General features: G+C 51.0%; 1 protein-coding gene across 3 annotated transcripts; it reads left to right on the top strand.

The window, feature by feature from the left end:
- Positions 1–10,552: 10,552 nt before the first annotated feature.
- On the top strand, positions 10,553–15,232 carry SMPD1 (sphingomyelin phosphodiesterase 1). Of its 3 annotated transcripts, none has more exons than XM_033207544.1 (6): positions 10,553–11,158; positions 11,636–12,408; positions 13,454–13,625; positions 13,853–13,929; positions 14,132–14,277; positions 14,434–15,232. In XM_033207544.1, the coding sequence occupies exons 1-6, from the start codon at positions 10,853–10,855 to the stop codon at positions 14,841–14,843; spliced, it is 1,884 nt and encodes a 627-aa protein (XP_033063435.1). In that variant the 5' UTR covers positions 10,553–10,852; the 3' UTR covers positions 14,844–15,232. The 3 variants fall into 3 exon arrangements, with proteins under 3 accessions (XP_033063435.1, XP_033063434.1, XP_033063436.1); XM_033207543.1 differs by having other exon boundaries at positions 11,636–12,447; XM_033207545.1 differs by having other exon boundaries at positions 10,606–10,749; positions 11,636–12,447.
- The last annotated feature ends 32 nt before the right edge of the window (positions 15,233–15,264 follow it).

Here is a 15,264-nt window from a genome sequence, read left to right as displayed (position 1 = left end):
ATTCATATGCACAGGGGAACCACAAAAGAAGTAGCTGGCTCATCAAATGGTTGAAATTATCCGGGTGTAGTGGCTTATGCCTGTAATCCCAGCTACTCAGAAGGCTGAGGTAGGACAATCACTTGAACCCAGGAGGCGCAGGTTGCAGTGAACTGAGATCACACCATTGCACTCCAACCTGAACAAGAGTGAAACTCTGTCTCAAAAAAAAAGGAAGGAAGGAAGGAAGGAAGGAAGGAAGGAAGGAAGGAAGGAAGGAAGGGCAGGCAGGCTTACACATCTAATTTAGTAGGAGAAATGGAAAGGGGAGGAATGTTCTAGGGGAGAAAGAGGTTTCTTAAGGAAAGAAAAAAGGGTTTTTAAAAGAACAAACGTCAGACCAGAAAGTGTGTGATACTGTGGTCTATGCCAGCGTGAGTGGTCTTTCTGTCTTCTTCAGAGTCATTAAACTCCCCTGAAAAGGGTATTTATGTTGAGTTTACTCTGGGTCTCCCCCCTCGGAGTGGAAGCCTTGCTGAAGAGGACATATATGGCAGTCTTCATTTCTGATAAAAGAAAAATAGCTCACGGCCGGGCGCGGTGGCTCAAGCCTGTAATCCCAGCACTTTGGGAGGCCGAGACGGGCGGATCACAAGGTCAGGAGATCGAGACCACCCTGGCTAATACGGTGAAACCCCGTCTCTACTAAAGAATACAAAAAACTAGCCGGGCGACGAGGCGGGCGCCTGTAGTCCCAGCTACTTGGGAGGCGGAGGCAGGAGAATGGCGTAAACCCGGGAGGCGGAGCTTGCAGTGAGCTGAGATCCGGCCACCGCACTCCAGCCTGGGCGACAGAGCCAGACTCCGTCTCAAAAAAAAAAAAAAAAAAAGAAAAAGAAAAATAGCTCAGAGCACTCTGAACTATTTGAGGTATGCAAAATTTATCAGGCCCAGAGAGACAAGAGTATGGGACTTCAGTCATACACTCCACCCCTTACCCCCCACACTTGTTCCCACAAAACCAAGAACTGGGGTGCAATTGTTTGTTCCTAGTCAGACATGCCTCACCCTTCATCTTCACATTCCTGGGATTTGTGATACAAAGAACAAGGTATAGTCAATCAATAGCTTATGTTATTTTTATGTAAATTCTTGGTCAACAACTTAGTGTCTATGAAAAGAGTGAAACTCTGTAAAATATTTGAAGAGATTTATTTTGAGGCAAATGAGTGACCACAGCCCCTGACACAGCCCACAGGAGGTCCCGAGAACATGTGCCCAAGGTGGTCAGGGTACAGTTTGGTTTTATACATTTTAGGGATGTATGAGACACATCAATCAAATTTGAGAAATACACTGGTTTGGTCCAGAAAGGTGGGACAATTTGAAGCGGTGAGGCAGGGGAGAGGGGGGCTTCCAGGCTATAGGGAAATTTAAATATTTTCTGGTTGACAATTAGTTGAGTTTGTCTGAAGACCTGGGATCAATAGAAAGGAAATGTTCAGGTTAAGATAAAAGATTGTGGAGACCAAGGTTCTTTGAAGTCTCATAGTGGCTGCCCTTAGAGACAACAGTTGATAATATTTCCTATTCAGATCTTTAAAAGGTGCTAGACTCTCAGTTAGTCTCTTCAGGATTGGGAGGGCCCAGAAGAAAAAGATCTGTCTGTGTTATTAGAGATTCTTTACAGATGTAAATTTTCCCCCATAAGGGACAACTTTGCAGGGCCATTTCAAAGTGGCCAGGGGAGGTGGCTCATTCCTGTAATCCCAGCACTTTGGGAGGCCAAGGCAGGCAGATTACCTGAGGTCAGTAGTTCGAGACCAGCCTGGCCAACGTGGCAAAACCCCATCTTTATTAACAATACAAAAATTAGCTGGGTGTGGTGGTGGGTGCCTATAAACCCAGCTATTTGGGAGGCTGAGGCAGGAGAATCCCTTCAACCCGGGAGGGGTAGGTTGCAGTAAGCAGAGATCACCCCATTGCACTCCAGCCTGGGCAACAAGAGTGAAACTCCATCCCACCCCAAGACCAAAAAAAAAAAAATATATATATATATATATATGGCAAAGAAACAAGTTTTGGGGTAAATATTTTTATTTTCTTCTTTGTCATGTAATTTTATGCTAGAGTCAGACTGAAAAGTCAGTCACAATATATAGGGTTAAATAAAACCCATCTGATGAGAATTTATGGTTTGTAGGGCATGACTACTCAGACCCTTTCAATAGGAATTTGGGCAAGATAAGAAAAAATCAGAGGTTTGTCCTCATTAGGAATTGCCTCTTCTTTAAAAACCCACTTGTGACTTCTGCTAATTGGGAGCATATACTCAGGGCAACTTGAATCTTTGCTTCCAAGTGCAGTCTTCAAACTTGGCCCAAATAAACTCTCTATAAACAAGGGAGGAGACCACTCCTTATATTCTCTTATGCCCAATTTCTGCCTCCAAAGAAAGAAGAAGTAAAAACTAAAAGGCAGAAATGAAATCCACAAGCAGACAGCCCGGCACCACACCCTGGGCCTGGTAGTTAAAGATCGACCCCTGACCTAATCAGTTATGTTATCTATAGATTACAGACATTGCATAGAAAAGCACTGTGAAAATTCCTGTCCTGTTCTGTTCCATTCTAATTACCAGTGCATGCAGCCTCCAGTCACGAACCCCCTGCTTGCTCAATCGATCACGACCCTCTCAAGTAGAGCCCTTTAGAGTTGTGAGCCCTTAAAAGGGACAGGAATTGCTCACCCCGGGAGCTTGGTTGTTGGAGATGTGAGTCTTGCCAAAGTTCCCGGCTGAATAAAGCCCTTCCTTCTTTAACTCGGTGTCTGAGGGGTTTTGTCTGCAGCTTGTCCTGCTACACTTACATTAAGTTTGCCTTAGATTTTTCCCTTTAGGTCAACATTTCCCAGAAGTTTTAATCAGATGAAGAAAGCTCCCAGATGGTTTATTTCTGCCTCTATTGAATCTGAAATATCTTCAGCTTAAAATAATTGTTATACCAACTCTGGTGTTCTGAATGGATCCCCACACAGCAAAGAATAGAGCCAGAATGTTGCATTTGTGAAAGGAAAATAAAAACTCAGGACCCCAGTTCACTATGCCAAAAGGAAAAAAAATAAACTGAAAACTGAATCATGCAAAAAGCTGCCTTTCCTTTTGTTTCTAAGCAGATAGCTACAGACAAAAGGTTAAATATTTACAAAATTAGCCGGGTATGGTGGCGCATGCCTGTAATCCCAGCTACTCAGGAGGCTGAGTTAGAAGAATCACTTGAACCCGGGAGGCGGAGGTTATGGTGAGCCAAGATTGCACCATTGCACTCCAGCCTGGGCAACAACAGTGAAAACTCTGTCTCAAACAAAACAAAACAACAAAAACAAAAAAACAAAAGGTTAAATATCTCCACAGGCATATTTACTTTATCTTATGTAAAGTGCCAGATGAATACATAATTGAGTATTTCCCTACCTGCTCCTTTTCTCTTGCGACATGTGGATTACCATACCCTTCCTCTTTCCCTCCAGTTCACTTTTCCCCTTTAAATATTGAAGCCCTCAAAATCATCTTTGGAGAAAGCCATAGACCACAGACTGTTTCTGCAATTCCATGTTTATTTCTTCCAGCCATGTCCTTAACCTTGGCAAAATAAATTTCTAAATTGATTGAGACCTGTCTCAGACATATTTTGATTGACACATTCAAATTCCTGTTCCAGCATTTACTAGCTAGCTGTGGGATCTTGAGCCACTTACTTAATCCTACTTTCCTTCTCTGTAAAATGGGGATAATTATACTCCTGACTTTGTTGTGGGGATTAAGTTAATGCAGAGTCCTCAGAAAAGTACCTGTAGAGGGTTATTCAGGCCAAGGGCCAAGGTTGAGGACTGCAACCCAGGGCACACTTGCAAGTTGTCTCGGGGGAGGGCTCTGGACAACAAAAGAGGGGCTCACATTTGTAAAGAATAAAAAGATGAATTAGGAGAGGAAGTGATTACAAAAGTTGTTCATCAGGAATTCTCACTGTTTACAGAAATAACACAGGTTATACATTGTTTAGTGCTTGGCTATACGTTGTTGAACTATCAGGTGTATGGCATTTAATGGCTACTTAGCATAGCAGGTCGTTTCAAAAGATAATTACTTAGCTCAAAGAAGAGGGAGAGTGACTGTTGTTACATTTTAAATGCCTCTCTGGGCCTGATAGTTTAAAGGGCCTCATCTTCCTCAGATAAAATGGTTTTTGTTTTGTTTTTTTCATAGTACATAATCTTAAAAATGCATGGTAATGATTACTGTGAGTACTCTATCTGAGATGATGTCCCCAGAACTGGGGGGAAGAAAAAACACTTGTAGAAAATTATCAAAGGAAAGAACTGACAGGACTTGATAGCTCTGAGGATCCCTCAGAAGCACTCGCCAAACAACTTAGGGTTTAATTGCTGTTCTGCCACTTAACTTCTTTGTGCCTCATCCTATCTGTAAGGAGGGGTAATAATAGTAGTTGTAGTTGTTAGGCAGGAATCTAGACCCAACATGGCGGCATTACCCAGCATAGCAGGCCTTTTATTAAAGACTCCCTTCACCCTTGTACACACCTGCAGACTTACATGCATCAGAGTTCCGGCTGGGCAGTCACACTCCCCCATGACCTGCAGCTCACCTGCATTCCACAAGTTTGTAAACAGCAGTTTTGGTTGACAGTTTCCAAAGACCCCTTCCTCATGACCCTTACTCAACTCCTGCCCTAGTAGTTTCAAGACCCCCCAGGCCCTGTTTGCACAACCAGCTTCCCTACCTCTCAGGCTATAAGAAGCCCCTACCCTCCTCCCTCAGCGTGACTTCCTCGGCCCGCACCTTTGGACCGAGGAACCTCGCCCGCAAGCCCTAATAAAGGCTATTCTTACTGCCATTTTCCTTGTGTCTTCATTCCCGGTTCTGCTCCAGCCTCAGTTTACCTTTACATTTGGTGCTGAAACCTGGGAGGAGACCCCCTCCCCGCACTCCTGCTGGGTCGGGCAGGCTCTTGTCTCCCCGAGCCGGGATCCCCTCCTCAAGCCTGGAGCGGTCTCACCAAATTTGACTCAATTCGATCACTGCTGGGTAAGTTATCCCCCAGTCCTAAAGGCTCCCTCCGGGAGTCCCTGTCCAAAACGCGCAGCTGCATCAGGGGCTCTCTCTGGTCAGCTGTGACCTCGGCACCGGGGACTAGGAGACGTCCAACCTCCCCGGGAGCCACGGTACCCTGTACTCCACGTGGCAGTGGGAGGACGCTCCCATTGCCTATGGACTGCCTGCCTTGAGACCATGGGAACTACCCAGTCCAAACCAAACTGAAAATCTCCTCTGGGGTGCCACTTGGTGAATCTCCAGACTTTAAGTCTCAACCAAGACATAAAACGAAAGTGGCTCATTTTCTTCTGCACAATAGCATGGCCGCAATATAAATTGGATAATCAGTCTCAGTGGCCTGCAGAAGGCACTCTAGACTTTAACATTCTCGCAGATCTGACCAACTTCTGCAAGACACTAGGCAAATGGTCCAAGATACCCTACGTTCAGGCCTTTTGGGACTTGTGTTCTTGCCCAGATCTCTGGGCCCAATGCTCATTAGCTCAAGTTCTGCTTGCAAAGTCTCTTCCCTCGAGCAAGGAGAGGGATGATTCCTCCTCTTTTTCTGAGCCTCCTGACACCCTATCCCGGCCACCCCTCCAGTCTCCTACCCAACCTCCTCCTTACCCTGACCCACCGTTATCCCCGTCCTTGTCAATGCCTCCCCACCCTTCCCCTGCTCCTGTGCCCTTACCAAACCTGACAGATTCTGTCTCCCCTACCTCCACCTCCTCCCCTTCCTCACCTGTCTCAGCCCATACTCGGTCCAGGACCTACCTCCTGCGTCCCTTACGAGAGGTGGCAGGTGCCGAAGGAGTAGTCCAGGTCCATGTGCCGTTTTCATTGGCAGGCTTGTCTAAGGTTGAGGAGTGTGCAGGCTCCTTTTCGGCCAATCCTACTCATTATATCAAAGAGTTTAGGTATCTATGCCAGGCATATGATCTCACTTGGCATGACCTTCATGTCGTTATGACCTCAACCCTGTCTCCTGAGGAGCAGGAACGCATCCTAGCGGCAGCCAGGCAGCATGCTAATCAGGTTCATTTAACTGACCCTGCCATGCCAGTCAGCACTGAGGCAGTGCCCTCGGCTGAGCCCAACTGGGACTACCAGGTAGGGCAGGCAGGCCGCTGCCACCGAGACATGATGGTTCAGTGCCTTCTTGCCCGCATGCAGGCAGCCTCTAACAAATCAGTCAACTTTAACAAACTAAAGGAGGTAGTCCAAGGCGCATATGAAAATCTGGCTGTTTTTCTTAACTGGCTGACTGAGGCACTTATTCAGTACACCCGCCTTGACCCTGCCTCCCCTGCAGGAGGAACTGTCTTGGCCTCATATTTCATTTCTCAGTCAGCCCCGATATCCAAAAAAAAATTTTTTTTAAGGTGGAGGAAGGCCCTCAAACTCCCATCCAGGACTTAGTCAAACTGGCCTTCAAGGTCTACAACTCCAGGGAAGAAGCAGCTGAGGCCCAGTGACAGGCCAGGCTAAAACAGAAGGTACAACTCCAAACCCAGGCTTTGGTAGCAGCCCTGAGACCGGCTGGCTCCAGGAGCTCCCAGAAAGGAGGTACTACCCGAGTGCCACCTGGTGCCTGCTTCAAGTGAGGCAACGACGACCACTGGGCCAGGCAGTGCCCTAACCCAAAGGAGCCAACTCGCCCCTGTCCGAACTGTCGGCAGATGGGCAACTGGAAGTCAGACTGCCCCGGCCTAAGGACAGTCGTTGCGTCTCCACATGACGACCCTCCTCCAGGTATTGGAGGCGCCTTCCAGCTCCTCGACACCGACGAAGATTGAAGAGGCCCAGACTCGGGGACCCCTCTCACTCTCGCCGAGCCCAGGGTTATGCTCCAGGTAGCGGGTAAGTCCATATCCTTCCTTATGGACACGGAGGCTACCTACTCTGTTTTGCCTTCCTTTAGTGGCCCCAGCCACCCCTCCATTGTCACAGTCATGGGAATTGACAGCACTCTCTCCACCTACCACCAGACTCCTCCTCTGTCTTGCCGCCTGGATGGCTCCCTCTTCTCGCACTCATTTCTTATCATTCCTTCGTGCCCAGTCTCCTTGTTAGGACGAGATCTCCTCTCCACGCTAGGGGCCTCAGTTCACTTCTGACCCAACCAGTCCCCACACCTCACGTTCCTCTTCCCCCTTCTCTCACCTGACAAACCCTGCCAGGCTGACCCCCCCACTGCCGTTTCCAGTCCCTATTAACCCTAAGGTGTAAGACACCTCCACCCCGATCATTGCCCAGCACCACACTCCGGTCCACATCCGGCTAAAAGACCCTTCCAAGTTCCTCTCTAGACCCCAGTTCCCCATCTCCCTTGAACACCAACAGGGACTAAAACCTATCATTACACGCCTGCTCTGACAGCACATTCTAGTTCCCGCCAACTCACCATGCAATACTCCTATCCTGCCTGTACGGAAAAGCTCTGGGGCCTATCGCGTCGTGCAAGACCTACGCTTCATCAATGAGGCAGTAGTCCCTACCTTTCCAGTTGATCCTAATCCATATATGCTCCTCTTGTGCGTTCCCCCGACACCACTCATTTCACTGTCCTTGACCTGAAAGATGCCTTCTTTACCATCCCTCTACACCCAGACTGCCACTTTCTGTTTACCTTCACATGGGAGGACACAGACACTCATGTTTCTTCCCAGTTGACCTAGACTGTCTTGCCTCAAGGGTTCCGAGATAGCCCCCATTTTTTCGGACAGGCACTGGCACAGGACATTCTCCTCTGCCCCCTAACCCATAGCACCCTTCTACAATACGTAGATGATCTATTACTATGTAGTCCTTCCTGGGAGTGCTCCCTTGCAGACAGTGCTACACTTCTAAATTTTCTAGGTGACTGAGGTTATCGGGTTACCCTGGCTAAGGCTCAACTTTGCACCCCTTCTGTCACCTACCTAGAAATTCTACTCACACCCACTACAAAAAGCCTTATGGCAGATAGAATAAGCCTCATTAAAACTCTCCAGCCTCCTCAGGATGCGGAAGAGATCTTGTCCTTCCTAGGACTAGTAGGGTATTTCAGGCATTGGATTCCCAACTTTGGGGTCCTAGCCAAGCCCCTCTATCAGGCTGCCAGGGAGACACCCACGGGACCGCTGTCCAACCCCTCCTTGGTTGCCAACTCTTTCAAGAAGCCTCAGGACTGTCTCCTTTCTGCCCCTGCTCTCTCTCTCCCCAACCCCCTTCTTCCCTTTCATCTATTCACCGAGGCGCGCCAGAAGGTAGCCACCGGCCTCCTAGCCCAGCCGGTTGGATCCACATACCAGGCTGTGGCCTATCTCTCCAAGCAGTTAGATCCCACAGTCCAGGCTGGGCAACCTTGTCTGCGAGCCCTGGTGGCTGCCACAGAACTTACCCAAGAGGCCCTCACTTAGGTGGTGGCAGTCGTCTGTGGCCGGTTAAGTCCTACCCTTTCTAAGCCCCTTACTAATCATTGGCTTCTTGCTACTCATAGCTCCCTGTGTCCTCCGCTTCATCCAGAACCACATGAAAGAAATCTCCCAGGTCACTTTCAATCAGATGCTGCTTCACCCCATACCCGAGTTCCGACCTCCGAAAAACCCGATGACCCATACCAGCAGGAAGCAGTCAGATGAACACGTCGCCCCATTTTCTTTTCTTTTTTTTTTTTTTTTTTGAGATGAGTCTCGCTCTGTCACCCAGGCTGGAGTGCAGTGGCCGGATCTCAGCTCACTGCAAGCTCCGCCTCCTGGGTTTACGCCATTCTCCTGCCTCAGCCTCCCGAGTAGCTGGGACTACAGGCACCTGCCACCTCGCCCGGCTAGTTTTTTGTATTTTTTAGTAGAGACGGGGTTTCACTGTGTTAGCCAGGATGGTCTTGATCTCCTGACCTCGTGATCCGCCCGTCTCGGCCTCCCAAAGTGCTGGGATTACAGGCTTGAGCCACCGCGCCTGGCCCCATTTTCTTATTAGAAAGAGGTCGGAATGTTAGGCAGGAATCTAGACCCAACATGGCGGCATTACCCAGCGTAGCAGGCCTTTTGTTAAAGACTCCCTTCACCCTTGTACACACCTGCAGACTTACATGCATCAGAGTTCCGGCTGGGCAGTCACACTCCCCCATGACCTGCAGCTCACCTGCATTCCACAAGTTCGTAAACAGCAGTTTTGGTTGACAGTTTCCAAAGACCCCTTCCTCATGACCCTTACTCAACTCCTGCCCTAGTAGTTTCAAGACCCCCCAGGCCCTGTTTGTACAACCAGCTTCCCTACCTCTCAGGCTATAAGAAGCCCCTACCCTCCTCCCTCAGCGTGACTTCCTCGGCCCGCACCTTTGGACCGAGGAACCTCGCCCGCAAGCCCTAATAAAGGCTATTCTCACTGCCATTTGCCTTGTGTCTTCATTCCCGGTTCGGCTCCAGCTTCAGTTTACCTTTACAGTAGTGACCAAGGGAAACTTCCCCTTCACCCTCTGAAATTCTGCTGAAAAATCAACCCACAAAAAACGGATTAATTGAAGAAAAGGCATACAAATTTTATTAATGTATCCACGGGCAACCAGAGTGACTACCCACTTCACAACTGAGTTCAGAAGCTTATGTGCCATCCAGGCAAAGCAGGTTATGGGAGTGAGGGGAAGAGGAATTCTGCTGAGGGAGAAGGAATGGATCAGGGAACAGATTAACTAGTAGATGATCATGTGAAAGGGTCTGTTCAGGTGTGATTATATTCTTGGTTTTATAGGGAGGGGAAGAAAAAAACAATTATTCCTTTTGATGGGTCTGGATGCTAGGTAAAGGCTTTGGGAGAAAGGGGGTGGGCGTAGGAAGGTCAGAGAGACCTTGAGGCTTAACTTAGTAAGTCAAACCACCACAGTTTGGGTATGGATTTCTGGGCCCCAATATAATAGGTACTTCTTAGCGCTGTTGTGAGAATTGAAGATTATTAATTATAAAGTGCCTGGATTGGTGCTTGGCACATCGTAAACAACTCCATAAATGCTCGCTTTTACTGTCGTGGATACACAGAGGTGGGAGACCCAATTGGGTTCCAGCTCATGTTATTGGCCCCATGGCTATATGGTCTTTAGGGCTTCCTAGTCTCTTCACCATCTCTAAGGTTTGGTTTATTCATCTGAATCAAAGGTGAGTGATTCTCAGGGTGACTCAAGGGTGCTGGTGCCAGTGGCAGAGCATGGGAAATCGAGGGAAGGCGCCTTCCTGTCAGAGGCAACACACCCAGTGGGAGGATCCTGCCGTCCCTGCTCTCTCCTACCCTCCTTTCCCGAGCTAAATGCTGGGGTCGGTCTGGCAGCTATCCCGGGAATCTGAGCTCGGATTCGGACAAAGGAGGCGTCTTTCACCAACCACATCACATGGAGCACCAAAGCACGAGTACGGCCTCCCGCGGCTGTGACCTCAAGGCCGAGCCCCTGGTGACCTCAGGGAGAGTCCCCACCCCCACGGCCCTTGCGCCCTAGGGCAGGGCGGGGGGGCGGGGAGAGGGGGCGGAATCCGGGCGGTCGCGGGACCGCCCAGCCCGCTCCGCCTCCGCAGCGTTGACAGCTGCCGGCCGCCGGGAGATCAGCTGCTGGAGATCAGAGGAAGAGGAAGGGGCGGAGCTGCTTTGCGGCCGGCCGCGAAGCAGTCAGCCGACTACAGAGAAGGGTAATCGGGTGTCCCCAGCGCCGCCCAGGGCCCTGAGGGCCAGCTAGGGCCCAGGCCGGTGGGGACGGGACAAACGAACCAGCCCGGTGTAGGAAGCCTGACAATGCCCCGCTACGGAGCGTCACCCCACCAGAGCCGCCCCAGGTCCGGCCGGGAGCAGGGACAAGACAGGACCTCCGGAGCCCCCGGACTCCTTTGGATGGGCCTGGTACTGCTGCTGGCGCTGGCTCTGGCTCTGTCTGATTCTCTGGTTCTCTGGGCTCTGGCAGAGGCTCATCCTCTTCCTCCCCAAGGCCATCCTTCCAGGTTACATCGCATAGTGCCCCGTCTCCGAGATGTCTTTGGGTGGGGGAACCTCACCTGCCCAGTTTGCAAAGGTCTATTCACCGCCATCAACCTTGGGCTGAAGGTGAGCGCTGAAGGGGTTGCAGTGGAGGAGGCCGAAGAGAGTGCTGGGGCTGGGGGCTGGGGCTGATGCTGATGCCCTGGGGTCAGAATGCATCCCTGATGGAGAGGGTGGCATCTACAATCCGTCACTGAGTTTGCTCCCCTTTGGGGACACCTGTGGCTACATGCCACCACCACCCCATTGTGACCTTTGTGAAGTAAGAAAATAATGCAGACAGTGCCTGAGAAAGTCAGCTTGTCAAGCAAAGGCCTCATGCCACAGGCTGCTGAGCTAAAGAGGAAGTGATGGCCTGGTGCTGCCTGAGTTACAGGGTAGTATCTGGAAGGCAAAGTTGTGCACTGAGCTTTCTTCACCATGGTGCACTGAGTCCTGCCCAGCCCCAGTTTGGAAATGGAAGCCCAAGGGGTGGTGGCCAGGGGTTGGCCTGGTTCCTCTGCTCTGCCTCTGATTTCTCACCATGCACTCCTCCCACTGCAGAAGGAACCCAATGTGGCTCGCGTGGGCTCCATGGCCATCAAGCTATGCAATCTGCTGAAGATAGCACCACCTGCCGTGTGCCAATCTATTGTCCAGCTCTTTGAGGATGACATGGTGGAGGTGTGGAGACGCTCAGTGCTGAGCCCATCTGAGGCCTGCGGCCTGCTCCTGGGCTCCACCTGTGGGCACTGGGACATTTTCTCATCTTGGAACATCTCTTTGCCTACTGTGCCAAAGCCGCCCCCCAAACCCCCTAGCCCCCCAGCCCCAGGTGCCCCTGTCAGCCGCGTCCTTTTCCTCACTGACCTGCACTGGGATCATGACTACCTGGAGGGCATGAACCCTGACTGTGCCGACCCACTGTGTTGCCGCCAGGGTTCTGGCCTGCCACCTGCGTCCCGGCCAGGTGCTGGATACTGGGGTGAATACAGCAAGTGTGACCTGCCCCTGAGGACCCTGGAAAGCCTGTTGAGTGGGCTGGGCCCAGCCGGCCCTTTTGATATGGTGTACTGGACGGGAGACATCCCTGCACATGATGTCTGGCACCAGACTCGTCAGGACCAGCTGCGGGCCCTGACCACTGTCACAGCACTTGTGAGGAAGTTCCTGGGGCCAGTGCCAGTGTACCCTGCTGTGGGCAACCACGAGAGCACACCCGTCAATAGCTTCCCTCCCCCCTTCATTGAGGGCAACCACTCCTCCCGCTGGCTCTACGAAGCGATGGCCAAGGCTTGGGAGCCCTGGCTGCCTGCTGAAGCCCTGCGCACCCTCAGGTACTTATCATCCATGGAAACCCAGGAAGGGAAAAAAGGGTGAATGAAAGTGAAGGGAGAAGGGAACCTGGGGCATTGTCTCTGATTGCTCTAGCATGAGTCCTTAGTGCTCTTCACTTGGCTCCCCTAATCTGACTCCACCTTCCCTTTCTACTCTTGCCACACCAGGCTATTTTTTTTTTTTTTTTTTTAGTTTAGTTTTTGTAGAGACAAGATCTTGCTATGTTGCCCAGGCTGGTCTCAAACACCTAACCTCAAGCAATCCTCCCGCCTCGGCCTCCCAAAGTGCTGGGACTACAGATGTCAGCTACTCTCCCGGCCCTCCTTTTGTTTGGAGGGGGGCAGGGATGGAGTCTTGCTCTGTCGCCCACGCTGGAGTGCAGTGGCACGATCTCAACTCACTACAGCTTCCACCTCCCAGATTCAAGCAATTCTCCTGCCTCAGCCTAACAAGTACCTGGGACTACAGGTGCATGCCACCACGCCCTAATTTTCGTATTTTTAGTAGAGATGGGGTTTCACCATGTTGGCCAGGATGGTTGTGATCTCCTGACCTTGTGATCTGCCCACCTCAGCCTCCCAAAGTGCTGGGATTACAGGTGTGAACCACCGCACCCGGCCTTCCAGCCCTCCCTTTCTACTCTTATCTCCAGCCACCCTCCTTCAAAGGTCTGGCAGCATAACCTCTCCATGCCCCAGCTGTGTCTTTGCTCATGTTGGCCCTCTGGAATTGATTTCCCGTTTTTTAACTGCTCCAATTTTTCCCATCTTATCCATCTCATGTCATCTTCCCACTGTGTGGCCCTTGCTTCCCATTCTAGCTCACTCTTATACCTCCACCATACTCCTGGAGTCCTCTGCCCTCAGAGCCTTTCTTTTGTGTCACACAGACCCAATAATTAGAACTGTTTGGTCTCCAGCTAGACTGTGAGCTCTTTGCAGGTGGGGAAGATGTCGTGTATGCTTTTACCCTCCACCCAAATGCCCAGCACAGGAGGAACAGGATTGGAACAAGTGTTGACCTCTCATGTTTACTTTGTTTCAGAATTGGGGGGTTCTATGCTCTTTCCCCATACCCCGGTCTCCGCCTCATCTCTCTCAATATGAATTTTTGTTCCCGTGAGAACTTCTGGCTCTTGATCAACTCCACGGATCCTGCAGGACAGCTCCAGTGGCTGGTGGGGGAGCTTCAGGCTGCTGAGGATCGAGGAGACAAAGTGAGGGGAAGTGGTGGGAACACAGTGGTGCTGGGGGACAAGCAGGCTTCTGTCGAGCTGGAGCACCTCTGGGCAGAGAAGTTTGATTTTCCTGGCATTCGCAACAAGTGTTCCCTGGGGGTTCAGCCCATGGTCACTGTTGAAAGCCTTCATTCAGTCCCCCTCTCTAGCTAGGGCTGCCTGGACCCCTGGATGCCCTGATTACCATCCTTAACTCTCCCTGCTAGGTGCATATAATTGGCCACATTCCCCCAGGGCACTGTCTGAAGAGCTGGAGCTGGAATTATTACCGAATTGTAGCCAGGTAGGAGGGAGATGAGGGTGGGAGTAGGGACAGGGTGAGTGTCTGAAGGCTGAAGATTCCCTTGAGCATCTCACCATCCCTGTTGTCCCATGGAGTGGGGAGACTCCTCACTAGAACAGGTTGGAGAAAGAGGGCATCCTATCTCCCTAGATCTCTTCCTACCCCTCCCTAGAATCTTCTGAATGTAGTATCTTCTGGCCAGGTATGAGAACACCCTGGCTGCTCAGTTCTTTGGCCACACTCATGTGGATGAATTTGAGGTCTTCTATGATGAAGAGACTCTGAGCCGGCCGCTGGCTGTAGCCTTCCTGGCACCCAGTGCAACTACCTACATTGGCCTTAATCCTGGTGAGTGAGGCAGAAGGGAGCTTCCCTTATCCTGGAGTTGGTGGGATAGAGGAAGGAGGTTAGAGCCAGAGCCTGCAAAGCATGGGCAGGATGTGTGGCCCCTCCCTGGAGTTGCCCTTGTTCCTTTCCCCTCCAGTCAGTCCCATTTCCTTGCAGGTTACCGCGTGTACCAAATAGATGGAAACTACTCCGGGAGCTCTCATATAGTCTTGGACCATGAGACTTACATCCTGAATCTGACCCAGGCGAACACACTGGGAGCTATACCACACTGGCAGCTTCTCTACAGGGCTCGAGAAACCTATGGGCTGCCCAACACACTGCCTACCGCTTGGCACAACCTGGTATATCGCATGCGGGGCGACATGCAACTCTTCCAGACCTTCTGGTTTCTCTACCATAAAGGCCACCCGCCCTCAGAGCCCTGTGGCACGCCCTGCCGTCTGGCTACTCTTTGTGCCCAGCTCTCTGCCCGTGCTGACAGCCCTGCTCTGTGCCGCCACCTGATGCTAGATGGGAGCCTCCCAGAGGCCCAGAGCCTGTGGCCAAGGCCACTGTTTTGCTAGGGCCCCAGGGCCCACATTTGGGAAAGTTCTTGATGTAGGAAAGGATGAAAAAGCCCAAATGCTGCTGTGGTTCAACCAGGCAAGATCATCCAGTGGAAGAACCAGTCCCTGGGCCCCAAGGATGCTGGGGAAACAGGACCTTATCCTTTCTTGGAGCTGGTTTAGCTGGATATGGGAGGGGGTTTGGCTGCCTGTGCCCAGGAGCTAAACTGCCTTGAGGCTGCTGTCGTTTCACAGCCATGGAATAGAGGCCTAAGTTGACACTGCCCTGGGCAGACAAGACAGGAGCTGTCGCCCCAGGCCTGTGCTGCCCAGCCAGGAACCCTGTACTGCTGCTGCAACCTGATCCCGCCAGTCTGTTAAAATAAAGATAAGAGACTTGGACTCCAGACCCCTGTGTGACTGTACCAATTTCTTCCTT

The sequence above is a fragment of the Trachypithecus francoisi genome, unplaced genomic scaffold (genome assembly GCF_009764315.1).
Source record: "Trachypithecus francoisi isolate TF-2019V2 unplaced genomic scaffold, Tfra_2.0 Lachesis_group8, whole genome shotgun sequence".
In the NCBI taxonomy this organism is placed as follows: Eukaryota; Metazoa; Chordata; class Mammalia; order Primates; family Cercopithecidae; genus Trachypithecus; species Trachypithecus francoisi.
Note: the sequence above shows the minus strand (reverse complement) of the source record. Positions and strands in the feature narration are given on the sequence as shown.